Source organism: Saccopteryx leptura, chromosome 2 (assembly GCF_036850995.1).
Source record: "Saccopteryx leptura isolate mSacLep1 chromosome 2, mSacLep1_pri_phased_curated, whole genome shotgun sequence".
Classification (NCBI taxonomy): Eukaryota; Metazoa; Chordata; class Mammalia; order Chiroptera; family Emballonuridae; genus Saccopteryx; species Saccopteryx leptura.
Genome location: NC_089504.1, coordinates 281,273,368 through 281,289,503, shown reverse-complemented (window position 1 = coordinate 281,289,503; position 16,136 = coordinate 281,273,368). Strand labels below are relative to the sequence as shown.

Genomic DNA, 16,136 nt, shown 5'->3' with positions numbered 1-16,136 from the left:
CTATTTCCCAAATGTTAAGGATCTCATAATGCTTTTATTTAGATTTACAAAGACGGTATACCACAACTCTCACATCTCGGTGCTTCTTGAGGCTTCATAGAGAAAAAATGACAAATGAAAAGGACAGGAGAGCCAACAGTACTCACGGACAGTTCCTCACAAAACAAACAACAAAAATGCAATGGGAGAAGTGGGCACTTACCCTTGCTGGCAATGGAACCGTCGAAGAACCCTTTGGACACAGTCAGTAGGGGCCAGTTGGTATCCAATGGCATGACGGGTGCTGGTGGCTGAAGCAACTTGGCCTTGGGGTCAATTTCTGGAACCTGAAAGGTAGAAGGTTAAGCAAACAGCTCTCAGGAATCATGTAGGGAAAGTTATAGAGCCTCAGGTAGGACAATGACAATTGTAGATTTAAAATGTCCCAAGATCTCAGAGTTAATTCTGTAATCAGAGACACTTAGGTAAATAAAGACTCACTGTCTCCTTCTCTGGGTCAAATGTCTCCTTCAGGCTCTCAGCTTCTTCATCTAAGCCATGGGTAGCAGCCGTGAGATAGGCCAGGGACTCTACAGAAAAAACAGACTTTGTGGTACAGGTGCATCCAAGTAAATGCTGCTATGGGTAGGCATATCAAAGATGTCCCCCCAGTGATCCCTTCCTCCTGGTATTCAAGTCCTTGCATACCCCTCCCCTTAGGTGTGGGCTGGACTTGTTGACTTGCTTCTAATGAATAGAACACAGCAGAAATAATGTGTCAATCCTGATTAGGATACAAATTGTGGCTTCCATCTTTAGTGTCCTCTCTTGCTCTCATGCTCCGAAGAAAACCAGCTGTCATGTTGTGAACTATACTATGAAGAAACCTATATAGCAGAACAATGCCATTTTCCAGTCAATAGCCAGCGAGGACCTGAGGACTGCCCATAGACATGTAGTGAGCATGGGAGCAGATCCTCCCCTAGTTGGGCCATGAGACATTTCCAGCCTTGGCCAACACCTTGATTGCAGCCACTGAGATACAAGCACCCAGTAAGCCTTGATGCATACTAAAATAGTCATGTTTGTTGTTTTAAACTACCAAGTTTGGTGCAATTTGATACACAGCAATACCTGGAAATCATTGCTGACTCTTCTTTAAAACATCCTATATCCAGTCCTTCAATAAATAAATCATGTTGATTCTACCTTTTATGTAATATCCGACCACTGCTTACCCCTTCACTGTTAGCACCTTAGTCCAAACCACATCTTTTACCTTTCTTGTTCTCACATGCTAGAATAATGCTTGGTATATAGTAACTTCTTAAAAAATATCCCTTGAGCCTGTCCAGGCAGTGGTGCAGTGGATTGTGTTGGACTGGGATGCAGAGAACCCAGGTTTGAAACCCCAAGGTCATCGGCTTGAGTGCGGGCTCATTCGGCTTGAGCATGGGCTCACCAGCTTGACAGCGGGGTCACTGACTTGAGCATGGGATCACAGACATGATCCCATGGTGGCTGGCTTGAGCCCAAAGGTCGCTGGCTTAAAGCCCAAGGTCGTTGTCTTGAGCCCAAGGTCACTGGCTTGACTGGCTTGAGCAAAGGGTCACTCACTCTGCTGTAGCCCCCCCAGTCAAGGCACATGTGAGAAAGCAACCAGTGAACAACTAAGGTGCTGCAATGAAGAATTGATGCTTCTCATCTCTCCTGTCTGTCTGTCCCTATCTGTCCCTCTCTCTGTCTCTGCCACCAAAAAAAAATTTCCTTTGAATATATAAAAAAATTAATAAATAAATAAACAAAAACGCCAGACTTGAAAAAAAAAATTTTTTTTTTAACAGAGACAGAAAGAGAGTCAGAGAGAGGGATAGACAGGGACAGACAGACAGGAATGGAGATGAGAAGCATCAATCATCAGTTTTTCATTGCGACACCTTAGTTGTTCATTGATTGCTTTCTCATAAGTGCCTTGATCGTGGGGCTACAGCAGACCAAATAACCTCTTGCTTGAGCCAGTGACCTTAGGTCCAAGCTGGTGAGCTTTGCCCAAATCAGATGAGTCCGCGCTCAAGCTGGTGACCCCGGGGTCTCAAACCTGGATCCTCAGCATCCCAGTCTGACGCTCCATCCACTGCGCCATTGCCTGGTCAGGCCAGACTTGAACTAATAAAATTCTAATGGCATCCAACCAACTGCATTAACAAGGGTGACTGCTCCAGGGACTTTTAAAACTTTCTAACTCTGCCACAACTGTTAAATATTTTCCTAAGACTGCTTGGCCAGACTGAATATTCTGGCTGTACCTCCATTTGACTTTGAAGAAAGTCTTCTGAGCATGTCAGGAGTGTATTGTTTCTTCTGAAAAATTGCAGAATGAAGGAAAATCCTTCATCACTAAACACGAGTAACTTACCATGAAGAGAAAATACTTCCTAAGGCCCCAAAGGAGCTGTGGAGTCTGGATAGATACTTACTCTGTCCACAGTTCTTCAGGATTCGTACCCGTTCTGACACATCACCCAGGTATAGGGCATTCTGATAATGGCCACTCATGTCCTTTCGGATCTCAGCTGTACAAGTTAGTAAGAGACACCAAATTAGGTCTTCTCCTTTTTTACCTTCCTCCTTCCCCCAAGGACCCCTCTTCCCATCCTTAGTTTCTGGGGTCTCACCAATCTTCATCATCTTGCGAAGTTTCTCTAAGTTGCCAGTGATAAGGTACAAGAAGGAAAGTTTGTCAAAGTTTTTGGTACGCTGATAACACATTTCTACAATCTGGTGGTTCCCCTGTAGTAAGGCCACTTCTCCCAGCTTTTCCCAGCAGCTCTTGTCATCCAGTGCTTTGGCTGCTTCCAGAGCAATCTAAAAAATCCCCAGGGTAAGAATTAATAAAATGGCCTGACCTGTGTTGGTGAAGTGGGTAGAATGTCGACCTGGAATGCTAAGGTTGCCGGTTCAAAACCCCAGGTGGGCTTGGCTGAGGCACATATGAGAAGCAACTATTATGAGTTGATACTTCTTGCTGACCCCCACCTTTCTCTTTCTCTCCCTTCTCCTCTAAAATCAATAAATAAAAGCTTAAAAAAACGTTTTTTTTTTAAACCAGAGAAAATAGTCAAAGTATTTCTTTTTAATTTTTAAGACTTTATTTATTCATTTTACAGAGGGGAGGGAGAGGAAGAGAAAGAGACAGACAGACAGACAAGGGGTGAGGAGGAGCAGGAAGCATCAGCTCCCATTATGTGCCTTGACTGGGCAAGCCAAGGGTTTTGAACCGGCGACTTCGGTGTTCTAGATTGACGCTTTATCCACTGCGCCACCACAGGTCAGGCAAAGCATATGCCTCTAAATAAACTGCCCAAGGGCTTGACCCATGGTGGTGCAGTATATAGAACACTGACCTGGGACACTGAGGTCACAGGTTCAAAACTTCAAGGTCACCAGTTTGAGCATGGGGTGGCTGTCTGGAGTGTGGGATCACTGACATGATCTCACAGTCGCTAGCTCAGCTGGAGCCTCTCAGTCTAGGCACATATGAGAAGCAATCAGTGAACAACTAAAGTGCCACTACTGGCCAGGCAGCCCTCTCCCCATTTAAAAATAATGCCTGCAGACTCTAGGCCTCAATATTTAATGAGTACTCTTTTGCTAAATCAGCCAAGCAGCAAGTCAGATGTGAAGGAAATAATGAGAGTTTTCTAATTCCATGATATTTTGCTATTCTAGAAATTACTGGATTCGGACTGAGCATGACAATAGTAGAAATGCTGTAGCAGAAGCAGACAGAAAAATGTAGAAATGGGCAAACAACAGAAAGATGGCTCTATCTAACAACTATTTAAAAAAGAAAAAACCTTCAAATTCTGTTATACTGACTAAAGAAGCAAGCCCAGAATAGTGCCTTCCGAATGACACTCTCACCTTCTCCACATTGATTTGGAGCTTATAACCATATTGTTCTCACCTCAATGTTTCCACACTCCAGTGCCAGACTAAAGCGAGTTTTCTCATCCTTGACAAAATGCAGTGCCACTTCAGGATAGCCCTTCTTCTGGAGATAAGCAATGATAGACTGGCCTACTAGTTTGGCATTTCTTACCATGTGTAGTACCTAGACATTTGGGATGGGGTAGGGCAGGAAATACAGATTATGTAATAGGAAAAAAGGAGTGCTGCCCACTCAATACTCCTAACATGTTTTCTTCTTTCATACCTCATCATATTTTCTGTTGATCAGGGCCAGCTTGAACTTGAATTCAGTAGGATCAATGGTGAGCACACGAGGACGACATTCCCTATCTAGACAATATACGTTGTTGCCCTTCACCCTTGTGACATAGATGGGTAAATCCAGAGTTCGAATGATCCCATAGTCCCTAAAGAAGTGTTAGAGAGCACAACTTTCAATGAGAGAGTGGAAAATCCTGCCTGTAAAGAAAGAACAAGCCTAGGACACAGCCTTTTATCTTCTCATTACCCTTTTGTTTTGTGCCATTTGAACAATGCTACACATGGGGAGTGTTCAGAAAAAGAGCAGAACTTATGCTTTATTTTATTCTTTCACATGAAGTGGGAAAGATAGGACAAACAGTATGGTCTTTACTCATAAGGTATTAATTTAGGAGCTAAGAGACATAGCCATAGGAATCAGACCTAAAACTTAACTCAAGTTCTGGTATATAATCACTAGGCCACTATGGACAGTTAACTCCTTCTTTATAAGGTATAGAGAAAATAGAATACAGGTAGATGTGAAGAGACACATCTTTCTAACACAAAAAGAAATGAAAAAAAAGCATAAAATGTTTTACACTGAATAAGAATAAAAAGTTTAAAAATTAAAAATTATAGGTATAGCTAATACAAAACTTGATGGATAATTTATAGCATTAAATGTACTATTAGAAGAAATACTGAAAACTAAAGAGGTCTAATACATATATTAAAAAAACTAATAATAAGTACTTATCTCAAAACTGTTATTGTTCTTTTTAAAGTAAACCAAATAATATGCTTAGAAGGAAATAATAAAGCCAATAGTAGAAATTAAGAAATAAAAAACAAAATACAATAGAGAAGTTCAATAAAGGCAAAAGGTAAATAAAACCGATAAACTTCTTGTGAGGCTAATTAAGAAAATAAGAACATGGCAATAATAGGAATGAAAAAGGAGCTATCTATCACTACATATTTTACAGAATAATCTAATTCTGAGAAAAATAAATTTTACCAAAACTGACTAAAAAGGAATAGAAGACTTCTGCAGTTCTAGACCTGTCACAAAATACATTGAATCAGATAAAAAAATAAATAAATAAAAAGCCTCCTATACATAAAGCCCCAAGCCTGAATGACTTCACTGGCAAATTCTACCCAATACTCAAGGAAAATTAATTCTAATCATATACAAACCAAGAGAACAGTACATTATTTTGCATATTTTATGAAACAAGTATAACCTCAATACCAAAACTGGACAAGGACAGAACAAAAAGAGAACTCATAGGCCAATCTCATTTACACACACACACACACACACTCCTAAACAAAATATTAGCAAACTAAAACTAGCAGTATTTGAAAAGAGTAAATATCGTGGTCAAGTTAGATTTGTATCACAAATACAACTTAATTCATTATATTAATCAATGAAAGAAGAAAAACTGTATGACTACCTCAGTATATGCCGAAAGATGTCTAATAAAATTCAATATTTATTCAAGATATAGCAAGGGAATTCCTTAATAGGTAAAGGGTATGCTAATACACTGAAAGTTCACCCTTTAAATGGAGAACAAGACAAGAAAGTTTGCTACCACCATGTTTATTCAACATTATGCTGGAGATCCTGGTCAGTGCAGTAAGAAAATAAAAATATATAAAAGTGTAAGTACTGGGCCTGACCTGTGGTGGTGCAGTGGATAAAGCATCAACCTGGAAATGCTGAGGTTGCCGGTTCAAAACCCTGGGCTTGCCTGGTCAAGGCACATATGGGAGTTGATGCTTCCTGCTCCTCTCTCCTTCTCTCTCTCTTTCTCTCTCCCCTCTCTATAATGAATAAAATCTTTAAAAAAAAAAGTGTAAGTACTGGATACTTCCTGTCAAGATGGCAGAGTAGGTAAACTCTGTTCTTGCTGCCTCTCAAGACCGCATCAAAATTACAACTAAACTACAGAACCACCATCATTGAGAACTGTCTGAAATCCAACTGAACAGAAGTCCTATAACTAAGGATATACAAAAGAAGTCATGTAGAGAATGGGAGGAGGCACAGAACAGGCTGGTCCCACACCCACATGTGGTGGTTAAAAATCAGGAGAGATATCTTGGCTGCAAAAGTCCTGCCCTGAGGAGTACGGGGTACCAAACCCAGTTCCAGTGCTGGGAATAGAAGTCCCATAATTTCTGGTTGTAAAAATCAGCAGGGATTGTGGCTGAGTGAGATGAAGGATTGCTGGAATTCCAGATGTTCTTCTTGAAAGGCCTGCACATGGATTTACTCAGTCACTGAATCACTCACTCCAAGCTGCAGTACTGGGGCAGCCATTCTAAGAGCACCAGGGACATATGGGGAGGAATTGAATTCTTTGGCTTCAGGGTAAGAGCTGGACGGACAGCTTTCTCCAGACGGAAGTGCTAGCAGGCACCACTGTTCCATTGCTGAGCCCTCCCCCCACCCAGCCGGTAGGCAGAGGCAGGCACCAAGTTTGAGTCTCCATCAACCTGGCTAACAGCACTGCCTCATCTTAGTAATTTTCTGAGACCCTGCCCTACCAAACTTGCCAGCCCACCTAAGCCATTTCCAGTGGCTTTTCCAAACAAATGGCCTGTCTCAGTGGGCACAGACAACTTTCCTAAAATCTCTCAAAGGTTCACGAACCCCAAACAAGCAGGTTCCGGCTTCCACGTGCCCCATACCTCTTACTAAGTGAACCCAAGCCTGGCACTAGCTTGCAGTTTAGCATGTTCCAGTGCCTTCAAATCCAGCAATGATGGCAACTTTGTAGCTCATACCAGGTGGTCCCTGGCCAGGCACAGGCAGCAGCAGACCTTGGCCTGCACCAGAGCACCTTCCAAAAGGCCCCAGAAACAAAATATCCTGGTGGCCAGCTCAGACCACACCAGAGCACCACCCAACCACTGCCACAAATGACACACCCAAAGGGATCTGGCAGGCACCAGCACCTGGCTAATGTAAATTCACCTCTGTGGGGTCAGTGCCTACACAACAGTTTCCCCATTGTAGTCGAGGCCATTCCCCATTTCAGCCAGCCTGAGGATCAATCTCTCCTATTGATGGGCCAACAGCAATCAAGGTTCAACTACATACAATAGGAGGGCATGCACAACCAACTCAAGGGACACCCCTGGAGCACCCAGCTCAGGTGAACAGGGAGACTGTTACACTGAGCCCTACAGAACATCTACTATATAAGGTCATTCTACCAAGACCAGGAGACATAGCAGATCTACTTACTACATAGAAACAAAAACACAGGGGTCGGCCAAAATGAGGAGATAAAGAAACATGTCCCAAATGAAAGACCAGAACAGAGCTCAGGTGAAAGAACTAAACTAAAAATGAAGACAAGCAATCTATCAGAATGCACAGTTCAAAACTGTGGTTATAGGATATTCAGTGAACTTAAAGGAAGAGTAGGTGAACTCAGTGAGAACTTTTAACAAAGAGATGGAAAACATATATATGGAGATAGGAAACAAAATAAAAATAGTCAAAAATGAAGAATACATCAGGGAATCAACAATAAAGCAGAGAATCAAATTAGCAATTCTGAATATAAGAAAGCAGAAAATATCCAATTAGAACAGAAAAAAAAAAATGAAAAAAGAAAGAGAATATTTTAAGGGGCCTAAGACTACATCAAGCTTACTAACATTCACATCACAGAAGTACCAGAAGGAGAAGAGGGAGAGCAAGGGACTGAAAACGGATTTGAAAAAATAATGATCGAAAACTTCCTTAACCTGGTAAAAGAAGTAGACAAACAAGTGTAGGAAAGCCAGAGAATCCCAAAAAGTGAACCCAAAGAGGCCCACACCAAAACACATCCTCATTAAAATGCAAAAGGTTGAAGACAAAAGGAGAATCTTAAAAACAGCAAGAGAAAAACAGTTAGTTACCTACAAGGGAGCTCCCATAAGACTATCAGCTGATTTCTCAACAGAAACTTTGCAGGTTATAAGGGATTGGCACAAAATATTTAGAGTGATGAAAAGCAAGGACCTACAACCAAGATTATTCTACCCAGCATGGCTAACATCTAGAATTGAAGAACAGATAAAGAGCTTCCTAGACAACAAAAAGCTAAAGAAATTCATCACTACCAAACCAGTATTAAAATAAACGTTAAAAAAACTTCTTTAAGAATAAGAAAAAAAAGATTAAAAATATAAGTAATAAAATGGCAATAACTACATTTATCAAGTTACTTTAAATGTAAATGGATTAAATGCTCCAATAAAAAAACATGATGATAAGAAAACAAGACCTTTATATATACTGCCAACAAGAGACTCAATTAAGATCGAAAACACATACAGACTGAAAGTAGAGGGATGAAAATAATATTTTAAGCAAATGGAATGGAAAAAGAAAGGCTGTGGTAGCAATATTTAATTCAGACAAAATAGATTTTAAAACAAAGGCTATAACAAGAGACAAAGAAGGACCCAGCAATTCCACTCCCTGGTATTTAACAGCAGAAACCCAAAATACTAATTTGAAAAGACATATGCATCCCTATGGTCACTACCACATTATTTACAATACCCAAGATATGGAAGTAACCTAAGTGTCCATCATTAGATGAATGAATAAAGAAGATGTGGTACACATATAGAGTGGAATGTTACTCAGCCACAAAAAAGAGTGAAATATTGCCATTTGAGAAATCATGAATGAGCCTAGAGGGTATTATGGTAAGTGAAATAAGTCAGACAAAGACAAATACCATATGAGTCACTTATACGTGGAATCTGGAAAGATAATATAAACGAACAAAGAAAATAATAAACTCATATAGAGAACATCTGGATGGCTGCCAGATAAGAGGAGGGTTGCGGGAATGGGTGATAAAGGGGAAAGGATTAAGGTGTGCAAACTACCAGTTATAAAAACAGTCATGAGGATGTAAGGTGCAGCATGGGAAATATACTTAATAATATTTTGCCTGGCCTGTGGTGGTGCAATGGATGGAGCATTGATCTCAAGTGCTGAGGTTGCTGGTTTGAAACCCCAGGCTTGCCCAATCAAGGCACAGAGGAGAAGAAACTACTATCAGTTGATGCTTCCTGCTCCTCCCTGTTCCCCTTTCTCTATCTTTCCTCTCTCTAAAATAAATAAATAAAATAATAATAATAATAATAATAATATTCTAATAACTATGTATGGTGTTAGATAGGTATTAAATTTATCAGGGTAATCATTTAAGTTATATAAATGTGTAATCATATATTATATACCTGAAACTAATATAATATTGTATGTCAACTAATTAAAAAATAAAAAATTATTTTTTTGCCTGACTAGGTAGTGGTGCAATACATAGAGCGTTGACCTGGGATGCTGAGAACCCAGGTTCAAAACCCCATGGTCACTGGCTTGAGTGTGTGCTCATCTGGCTTGAGTGTGGGATCAACAGACATGACCTCATGGTCACTGGCTTGAGTCCAAGGTAACTGGCTTGAGTAAGGAGTCACTGGCTCAGCTGGAACTACCCCCCCATAAAGGCCCATATGAGAAAGCAATCAGTGAACAACTGAACTGAAGTGATACAACTACAAGCTGATACTTCTCATCTCTCTCCCTTCCTGTCTGTCTCTCAAAGTAAATAAATAAATAAATAAATAAATCTTTTAAAAACGTCTCAGTACTAGAAAAGAAGAAATGAAACTGTCATGGTCATTACCCATATATACACTGATTATTTGAAAAGAAAATCCAAAAAGAAAAACAAATAAATTACTAGAATTAATAAGTCTAGTGGGGTCTCTGAAATAAAAGCAATTAAAAAATTTAAGCGTATTTGTGAATATTAGCAAAAATTAGACAATTTAAATTTTAAATGGGTACTACCTATTTACAAATAGCATTAAAAAGTATAAAGTGCCTGACCTGTGGTGGCCCAGTGGTTAGTGGGTTGACCTGGAACACTGAGGTTGCTGGTTCAAAACTTGGTCAAGGCACATACAACAAAACAACTGCTAGGAGTTAATGCTCCTGCTCCTTTCCCCTGCCTTTCTTTCTCTCTCTCCTCTCTCTAAAACCAATAGAAAAATCTTAAAAAAAAAAAAAAAAGTATCAAGTGCCTAAGAATAAATCTAACTGAAGAAATGCAAGATCTCTATGGAGAAAATGATAAAACTCTACTGAAAGATGTTTCAAAAGATCTAAGTAAATAAAGAGCTACTATACCATGTTCACAGATTAGAAAATTTAATATTGTAAAGATGACAATTACTAGAATCTATGTAAACACAATAAATTAAATTTAAAAAAAGATGACAATTATGCACAAATGACATACAGAGTCAATGTAATCCCAACTAAAATCATAATAATTTTTTTTGGTGTGGAATTTCATGAGCAGATTCTAAAATTTATACTTTTTCAAGGCAAAATTAATTTGAAAATAGCTCAGTAACTTTAAAAAATAAAACAAAGTGGAAACGATTTAAGAACCTGCTTTACCAAATGTGAAGGCTTATAAATCTGTAACATTTGAAGTATAGAATTAGATCAGAGGTAGATATAGAGACCATGGAAAACAGATCCTTGCACTTGTGTAAACACTATTTATATATGACAGAACTATAGGGAAAAGCCGGCCTTTTCAATAAATGACGACACATAGGACAGCTGAGTGTCCTTATATAAAAATGCGAAACTGATTCTCTTATACCTCAAACCGTAAATATACAAAAAATGTGAAACAGTCTCCTATACCTCAAACCATACACAAAAATCAACTTCAGACCTAGATATAAAAGGGAAAATTATAAAGTTACTATAAGAGATTATAAAAAGATGCCTTTATGATCTTGGAGTCAATAAAGATTTCTTAAATAGGATAAAAAGTTCAATACCCATAGAGGGTAAGATGCATAGATTCAACTACATTGAGATTAGGGACTTCTGTTCATTAAAAGGTATCATAAAGAAAGTCAAAAGATATCCCGCAGAATAAGAGGAAATACTAATATATGCAACACATAGTCCTGAGAAAGGATTGATATACAAATATAGTTGACCCCTGAACAACACGAGTTTGAACTGTATGGGTCTACTTATATACAGATTTTTTTCAATAAAAACTGTAAAGTATTTTCTTCTTCTTATGGTTCTCTTTCTTTTTATTTATTTACTTATAATTTTTTTCTCTTCTTTTTCAAGTGAGAGGAGGGAAGATAGACAGACTCCTGCATGTGCCCCGACCGGGTCCACCAGGCAACCCCTGTCTGAGGCCATGCTCGCAACTGAGCTATTTTTAATGCCTGAGGCAGAGGATCCATGGAGCCATCCCCAGCACCCAGGACCGATGCACTGGGGAAGAGAGAGAAAAAGGGAGAGAGAGAAGGGGAGAGTGGGAGGGATGGAGAAGCAGATGGTCACTTCTCCTGTGTGCCCTGACTGGGAATCAAACCTGGGACATCCATACACTGGGCCAACGCTCTACCACTGAACCAACTGGCCAGGGCCTATGGTTTTCTTAATAAGATTTTTTTCTCTATTTTATTGTAGGAATATAGTATGTAATATACAATATGTATTAAGCAAAAACAGTAGGCTATTAGTTAAGTTTTTGAAAAGTCAATGCCTCTAACCACAGCCTGTTAAAAGGTAAACTACATATATATAAAGAATTCCTACAAATTAGCAAGAATTCATTATTTTTAAAAAGGAAGAAAAGACTTGAACAGAAGTCATAGAAGAGAAAATCTGGTAGATAGCCAAATGAAAAGTTGCTTAATCTCACCGGGAATCAGAGAATAGCAAAGTAAAATTACAATAAGATACTGTTACACATTCATCAGATAGACAAATGTAAGTCTGACAAAGGCAAGTGTTGGCCAAGATGACAGGAAAGGCAACTTTTATCCACAGCTGATCCGTGTGCCAAATAGTACAACCACTTGGGAAAGCAGTTTTACATGCCCTAGTAAATATAAAAATATGCATACTCTATGACCTAGCAGCGTCTACTCTGAGTAGACACCCTAGAGATATATATATGTGCATATGCACTAGAATACATGTAAAAGAATATTATTCATAATAGCCAAAAACTAGAAATCCCTCAATATCCCTCTAGAGTAGAACTGATAAACTGGGATATTCATATAATAGATTAAAATACAACAATGAAAATATATAAATTAGAGCTACATCATGAACGAAAGAATCTTAAACAAAAATATCAAACAAAGTGAGCAAGATACAAATATCTATGTTCAGTATAATTTCATTTATATGACTTTCAAAACCAGGCAAAATTAAATCATATTATTTTAAGACACACACTGGATGGTAAAATTATAAAGAAAAGGAAGGATTGCCATAAAATTCAGAATGATGTTATTTTTGAGTGGAAAATAGAGAATGGAAAGTGGTTGTGATCAATAATGACCACATGGCAAAAGGCTTCTGAGGTGACAGAACTGTTCTATTTCTTGAGTTGGGTGGCAGTTGTACAATTGTTTACATAACTATTTGCTATTCTATATATATAAAACCTATATAATTTTCTATATTTGTGTCACATTTCACAATATTAAAAGAATTGAAAAAGGAATGTTTTAAGCCTTACCCGTGGTAGCGCAGTGGATAAAGAAAGCATCAACCTGAAACACTGAGGTCGCTGGTTCAAAACCCCGCCCTTGCCCAATCAAGGCACCTATGGGAAATGATGCTTCCTGCTCTCCTCTTTTCTCTCCCCCTTCTCTAAAATAAATACATTTTTAAAAAAAAATCTTAAAAATAACGTCTTGAAGTCCCTAGCACATCTAGGTCTAGCACATACACGCTAGACTAAGCTTTTCCACAACGCAAGTTCAGAGAGGAGTTCAGTTACATCTGGAAACAGGACAGGATTTCAAGAAACCACCTTCTCCCACTCTGTATCTAGGTAATTAACTTACCCAGTGGTGACAGCATATTTGATGTGGTTGCTTGTGGTATAGATAAATACCCCACTCTCATCCCAGGCCCCACTCTTGACACGAATATTCTCATGAATGTTACATAGAGCCTCCAGTTTGCGGTTACAGATCACAATGGCTGTAAGAGGCAAAGGGCATGAGTGTTCTGCTGGACAGGGTGAGTGAAGTAGACTTGCTGGGATAGGGAGGGAGCGACTGGTCTTCAAAGCAGGGTGGATATAATGAAGATTTACCATGCTTGGCCAGTAGTGCTACATGGGACATGTCTGCTGACCAGATAACATATTTCACCTTGGAAATCTTCACAGATGCCAGAGTTCTGGAACAGAAAGAGAAGGGCAACATGAGCAGACCTACTTCCTGTGTCTCAGGTTATGACCTACCTTCTCATCTTCAAATTAACGTAAACTCCAATGTCTTAAAATTGTACCAAATAAACATTCTCTGTATTGAAGCTCAGTGACTTAAACATTTTGGCTCACACTGTACACTTTACTTCCACCTTCCTCAACTCCCTTATTCCCATATATTATAAGGGATTTGTGTATGTCTATTTTTATCACTAGACTATTAAGCTCCTTTAAGTACAGAAACTGTGTTTTTCATCCCTGTGTCATTAACACTCTAAATCCCAAAAGCATTCTTTGTTTAGATTGTTACTCCAACAAGTAAGCCCCTTGTAATGTTAATGTGCATGTGCAGGATGGAGAGTGATCACAGGAGAACAAAACGTGGCTTGGAGTTATAGCAGAAGAAGTGGTCAAGCAAGGAGGCAAATTCACTTGGGGGAAAAAAGCTCCCACTAAAGATGTCTACTCTCCTCCACTACATATCTGTCTGCTTAGGGGAACCTGCATGTTACCGCTTCTGCTGTACATCAAAGAGTGTGATAGATTCTGCATCTCGAAGCAGGAGGTTGCCGGTGCCAGCATAGAAGATCTCATCACAGTTGGGCACCTGAACTTTTTTGGTGATTTCATTCTTCAGATTCTTGATCAGAAGCTGAAATGAGCATTACATTGGAGTTTAAGAGAAGCATGTGTATGTAAGATGAAAACAGCTGACAATGTACCTCACCACTGTTCCTTAGTTTCAATAGATAACCCTCAAACATTGTTTCTTAGTTTCAATAATTAAAGTTTTTTTTCCTCTTTTTATTTTCCTGTCCACGTCAATCAGCAGTCTAGGTAGACTCTCCAACCAGATTCTCTCCACAGGCCCTGATATCTCCATTGTTTCTTAGTTTCAATAATTAAAGTTTTTTTTCCTCTTTTTATTTTCCTGTCCAGGTCAATCAGCAGTCTAGGTAGACTCTCCAACCAGATTCTCTCCACAGGCCCTGATATCTCTTTTTATTTTCAATTGAAATACCCTCAGAAGTCCAACTAAAGTCTTAATTCCTCAATCAGCTAGAGAGAGAGAGAGAATAGTACTTCTGGCCTTAAGTTTATTAAATATTCTCTTGAGAAAGCTTTGTTTATCTTGTTTAGGACCTGTTACATTTTATACATCAATGGAGGTAGTAGAATAAGAAGGAGGGTCAACTCTTCAGCCCACCTTTCAAATTTGATGTTGTCTCCTATGATGTCAAGAGTGATTTTAGTTTGGTTCTTAAGACCAGGGCCACAATAACTCAATCAAATAACTTTTAAGGCCATTTTTTCCAACAAGGGGACTAGAGTAGACTAAGGATATAGGTAGAGCTAATACACAAGGATCACAGTTGCCCAGAGGAGAGTAAGGGAAAAAATGCTATTTTCTGTAATACAAAAACCACTGCCACCACACTCCCCTAATTAGTTTCCCCTTTTAGTCTTAACTTACCGAGTGCATCCTATCTAGGACAGCAAACCGATTTCGAGCTACCCAAACGGCTGTCAAGCCCGAGGATCGTTTCCCTTCAGGAGCTGAGAAGAAAGGGCGGGAGCATGTGGTGAGCCGCTGGCAGGTGACAGAATCAGGTGCCATGGAGCTGCCAGTCTTGCTGGCTGTTATGTTGGCTTTGCCAGTTCAGCTGCTTCATAACTAATTCAGCCATAACTGGGGGCTATTGTCAGTGACTCTTCCCCACTAGTCCCCTCCAAACTCCAACGTCCACCCCTGCCAAGCCTCCTTTCCCTAAGCAAGTGACTGTATTTCAGCCAACACCATGTACCGGCAGACAGACTGCCCATCTTGGAAGATAGCACACTCCATCAAGCTAACGAGCAGGGCCTCGCTGGCCAAGCTGTGGCACACTGCGAGCAGCCTGTCAGTGTCATAGGACCTCCTATCTCAACAAGCTAGAGCAGAGATAGAGCCCCCTCCCTAGGATGCAGCTGCTCTGCTGCTTTTAACATGCAAATGTAGACCTCCTAATAAAACAGGGTGGGCCAGAGCGCTCCCAACAAAATCTATGCTGGGGAGTATTTAGCACCAAGCTGTTGCTCCATAAATGTCTATCATTCTCATTACCCTGAAGAAACTTACAAAATGTCCCTCAGTTCCCAAACATTTTACTGGCTAACAGAATTCTGAAGGGCACTCCATTCCCTGGAAAACTTCAAGGAAGATACACCAAAGGTTGTGTGGCAATATTCTTTTATCTATTAGTATCAACAGAAAACTGGACAGAATGTGCAGGCCAGCCTTGCTTTGTATATCTCTGGCACCTGGGGTGACAGGCTATTTACAAAGCTAATTCTTAGGACAACCAACACTCCCACTTTCTGGGTGTCAGGGAATATCACTCAGGTTTTTGCTCTTCTTCATCTCTGCTAACATTGCAATGCACCTTTACTCCTTTATGAATTATCTCTTTCAAAAGATGGAGAAGAGAAAGTAAAAGTGGCAAGAAGACAAAACTAAGATATCTTAACTTCACTCATTATAAACACATGGGGAAAAAAGCAGGGGGGAGGGTAGGGAGAGACCAAACCACTAAATTCAGTCAGAAATGGCTTAACTGTCTACGGCCATACCACCCTGAACATGCC

At 39.6% G+C, this 16,136-nt stretch overlaps 1 protein-coding gene across 2 annotated transcripts in view; it reads right to left on the bottom strand.

The window, feature by feature from the left end:
• COPA (COPI coat complex subunit alpha) overlaps positions 1-16,136 on the bottom strand; it is a 63,304-nt gene that overhangs the window by 8,000 nt on the left and 39,168 nt on the right. The window contains exons 14-23 of one of the 2 annotated variants that reach the window (XM_066362028.1): positions 14,986-15,068; positions 14,024-14,163; positions 13,395-13,480; positions 13,141-13,306; positions 4,196-4,358; positions 3,947-4,093; positions 2,655-2,844; positions 2,457-2,552; positions 481-569; positions 203-326 (exon numbers count right to left, since the gene is read on the bottom strand). In XM_066362028.1, the coding sequence (XP_066218125.1) occupies positions 203-326; positions 481-569; positions 2,457-2,552; positions 2,655-2,844; positions 3,947-4,093; positions 4,196-4,358; positions 13,141-13,306; positions 13,395-13,480; positions 14,024-14,163; positions 14,986-15,068 (1,284 nt within the window). The remainder of the gene's footprint in view (positions 1-202; positions 327-480; positions 570-2,456; positions 2,553-2,654; positions 2,845-3,946; positions 4,094-4,195; positions 4,359-13,140; positions 13,307-13,394; positions 13,481-14,023; positions 14,164-14,985; positions 15,069-16,136) is intronic. The other variant, XM_066362029.1, reaches the window with a different exon arrangement.